The sequence below is a fragment of the Larus michahellis genome, unplaced genomic scaffold (genome assembly GCF_964199755.1).
Source record: "Larus michahellis unplaced genomic scaffold, bLarMic1.1 SCAFFOLD_35, whole genome shotgun sequence".
In the NCBI taxonomy this organism is placed as follows: Eukaryota; Metazoa; Chordata; class Aves; order Charadriiformes; family Laridae; genus Larus; species Larus michahellis.
The window spans coordinates 71,994-74,041 of record NW_027436006.1 but is presented as its reverse complement, the minus strand read 5'-3'; the positions used below and the strand labels follow the sequence as shown (position 1 = coordinate 74,041).

The window sequence follows — 2,048 nt, the reverse complement described above, 5'->3', positions numbered from 1 at the left end:
ATCTCCACTACCACTGGAGACAAGAAGAGAGCCTTTCAAACCAGAACTTTTGGTCCAACGGAACCCAATAGTACAGCGACCTTAACCCCAAACACAGGGAAAACAGACTCTTTGAAAGACCCGTTCATTGGACATTTTATTGGCAGCACCTTTGGAGGAAGCACCTAGCATCCAGGCACTGCACCTAGGAGATGCCTTTTTCTTGAAGAGCTGCTATTAGGCAGGTCACCTGTGACACAGTGTTGTGCAAGGGTCAGACACAACTGGAACAAACCTCAAGACAAGTGGTACAAACACAGAAAATTATATAGAAGCAGGATTACTGCAAGGGAAAAAAGCAGGCTTATTGCCTAACAGAAAGTCTAGGAAACATGCAGAGAAGGGGAGACAATTTATTAATGGTGAAACAACGTCCATGGAGCCAGTTTCCTTAGGGCATCCTTGAGCTCCTGGTTCCTCATGCTGTAGATGAGGGGGTTCAGTACTGGAGGCACCACTGAGTACAGGACTGCCACCACCAGGTCTAGAACTGGGGAGGAGATGGAGGGGGGCTTGAGGTAGGCAAACATGGCAGTGCTGAGAAACAGGGAGATGACAGACAGATGAGGAAGGCACGCGGAAAAGGCTTTACATCGTCCCTGCTCAGAGGGGATCCTCAGCACGGCCCTGAAGATCTGCACATAGGACAGCACAATGAAAATAAAACATCCAAAGCCTAAACAGACACTAACCACAAGAAGCCCAGCTTCCCTGAGGAAGGAGTCTGAGCAGGAGAGCTTGAGGATCTGGGGGATTTCACAGAAGAACTGGTCCAGGCCATTGCCCTGGCAGAGGGGCAGGGAAAATGTACTGGCCGTGTGCAGCAGAGCATGGAGAAACCCACTGCCCCAGGCAGCTGCTGCCATGTGGACACAAGCTCTGCTGCCCATCAGGGTCCCATAGTGCAGGGGTTTGCAGATGGCAACGTAGCGGTCATAGGCCATGACAGTGAGAAGATAAAACTCTGCTGAAATGAAAAAGACAAACAGAAAGACCTGTGCCACGCATCCTGCATAGGAGATGGCCCTTTTGTCCCAGAGGCAATTGGCCATGGCTTTGGGGACAGTGGTGGAGATGGAGCCCAGGTCGAGGAGGGAGAGGTTGAGGAGGAAGAAGTACATGGAGGTGTGGAGGCGGTGGTCACAGGCGATGGTGGTGATGATAAGGCCGTTGGCCAGGAGGGCAGCCAGGTAGATGCCCAGGAAGAGCCCAAAGTGCAAGAGCTGCAGCTCCCGTGTGTCTGCGAATGCCAGGAGGAGGAACTGGGTGAGGGAGCTGTCATTGGACATTTTTGTCCTCTGGACATGGGGACCTGTTCAAGGAGGAGACCAAAGTCTATTCAGTTTCTCAGAAAAACTTATGAAACTTCCTCTCCCCTTTCAAGTAGACCTTTGGCAGGTCCCTTTCATGAGCTGTGGTTGGTGCTGGCTGAGGGTGCCACTGGGAGCAGGGGGCTCTGCAGGATTCAGTCCTGCCTACAGCAATTGGTCGATAGGAAGACGGGGTGATCTTAGCCTATATCCACTTTTGATATCGAAGAGCTTTTCAGCATTGGCACTCCTAATTGACCTGACTGCAGAGCAAAGTTGAGGGGAATTTGTTTTGTGGATTTTGTTCCAGTTGTCACACAAGAGCTGAGGAGTTTTGGAGCATCCTGCTGCACTCCAGGTGAAATCTTGTGGGTGCTGGCAGGCAAAGGGACTATCCCTAAGTGAAGAGTGTGGAGAGCTGACCTGTCCCTCAGCCCTGCTCCCAGCTGCCCTGGGCAGGCACCTTTTTGCGCTTGAGGACAGTAACACTCAGGTGTTCCCCCCAAAAGACCAGACACTACTGAGAGCAGAGGAAGCTCATCTCTCCCCTCCCAGCCAGGGACACAGAGGCCTCACTGCAGCTGCCGACCTACAGCCGTCCCGTGGCATCTCCTTGGCCTTGGCGCTGTGGTGTCTTCTCTGTTGGGTACTTAGAAAACACAGAGATGCCATGGGAGAGCTGTGACCTTCTGGAGGGCA

The 2,048-nt window shown here is 52.4% G+C and overlaps 1 protein-coding gene across 1 annotated transcript; it reads right to left on the bottom strand.

The window, feature by feature from the left end:
- Positions 1-395: 395 nt before the first annotated feature.
- On the bottom strand, positions 396-1,358 carry LOC141736856 (olfactory receptor 14C36-like). The gene has a single exon (XM_074571482.1). It carries the CDS (start codon positions 1,326-1,328, stop codon positions 396-398), a length of 933 nt encoding a protein of 310 aa, XP_074427583.1. The 5' UTR covers positions 1,329-1,358.
- Positions 1,359-2,048: the final 690 nt, after the last annotated feature.